This window comes from Rhincodon typus, chromosome 17 (genome assembly GCF_021869965.1).
Source record: "Rhincodon typus isolate 14 chromosome 17, sRhiTyp1.1, whole genome shotgun sequence".
NCBI classification, from domain to species: Eukaryota; Metazoa; Chordata; class Chondrichthyes; order Orectolobiformes; family Rhincodontidae; genus Rhincodon; species Rhincodon typus.
In genome coordinates, this window is record NC_063348.1 from 59015396 (window position 1) to 59016966 (window position 1571).

The following is a 1571-nucleotide window of genomic DNA, read 5'->3' on the forward strand; positions in this document are numbered from 1 at the left end:
CACACACATCTCCCCCACACACACATATCTCCCCCACCCACACACACGTACACACACATCTCCCCCACCCACCCACGCACACATCTCCTCCACCCACTCAGACATACACACACATTGCCTTCACCCACACATACACACCACTCCCTCATCTTCAAACGTATCACCCCAACGCACACACGCGCATCACCCGTCACACACATCACACCACACAAACGAACCCTACCCGTACACACACATCGCCCCCCCACACACATCACCCCTCATACACACACATATCACTCCCTCACACACATCACTCCCCCCACACAGGCAAACATCGCCCCCACACACACATCACACCCCTCACACACACATCACCCCTCAAACGCACACATCAGCCCCTCACACACATCAGCCCCCACACAGGAATCCCCCCAGCACACACATCACCCCTCGCATACATCACACCCCCAACACACACATCACCCCTCGCATACATCACACCCCCAACACACACATCACCCCTCACACATATCACACTCCCAATACACACATCAGCCCTCGCATACATCACCCCCGCATACACACACATCACCCCCGCACACACATCACACCCTTCACACACACACATCACCCCCGCACACACACACATCACATCCCCCACACACACATCAACCCCGCGCACACACACACACAAACACACACACACATATCACCCCAGCACACACATCACACTCCCTCGCACACACACACATCACCCCTCACACACACATCACACATATCAACACGACATACACACAGATGCCATTTCATACACACCCTCACACACACCCACATCCCCATCTCTCTGTCCCCTTTGGGGCATGGAAAGCCCTGAGTACTCACTGAAGATGCTGTTTTTCTCCAGGCTGCCATCAATCTTCCCGTTCAGGTGGATCTGCAGATGGTATTTGGTGGCACAGTAGAGCCTCCTCCTGCGCGGGGCCCCTCCGAGATGTTCATAGACGCCCCCCCGGCCGCCGGCATCTCTCCTCAGTCTGGGCTCGCAGGCCAGCGATGGGCCGCACGGCTCCCTCGGAGCCACAGCCGGCGCCTGGGCCAGCGGCGACTGCTGTGCACTCAACTCCAGCGAACTCAGCAACAGGCAGACAGTTATAAGCATCGTGGCATGGTCCAAACCCAGGCGGGTACAATCCGTGGCGGAATGGCCGGCTCAAGGGTTCCCATTAAAGAAGGGCTCCTGGCGGGCGAGCAGATTGTGGTACGCGGCGCTGCACTCGCTCACGCTCTGGGTACTTCATCTGTCTTGACCTTCTAAATCAATCCTCACTTGGCCGGCCTGTCATAATCCCCCGTAAACTGGTGCCTGTTCCGCGGGTCCTCCTCCTTCCCAAATAACGCAGGGCAGACTGCAGCTAAAAAAAAGGCACAATTTCACTTAGACACTATCGTGAGATTTCGGCGCAGCTCCGGCGAGCGACCGCGCATGGGAATGAAAGAACTTTTCCTTGGAACAATAGCCGAACTCCAACCAATTGATACAAAGAAGAGAGTAGGAGCTATCAGCCTTGAATGTGTGTGTGTATGTGTGT

At 55.9% G+C, this 1571-nt stretch overlaps 1 protein-coding gene across 1 annotated transcript in view; it reads right to left on the bottom strand.

Annotated features, from left to right (window-relative positions):
- Positions 1–1141, bottom strand: part of fgf3 (fibroblast growth factor 3) — an 18632-nt gene extending 17491 nt beyond the window's left edge. The window contains exon 1 of the mRNA XM_048606903.1: positions 865–1141. Within this exon, the coding sequence (XP_048462860.1) occupies positions 865–1141 (277 nt within the window). The remainder of the gene's footprint in view (positions 1–864) is intronic.
- Between the last annotated feature and the right edge of the window lie 430 nt (positions 1142–1571).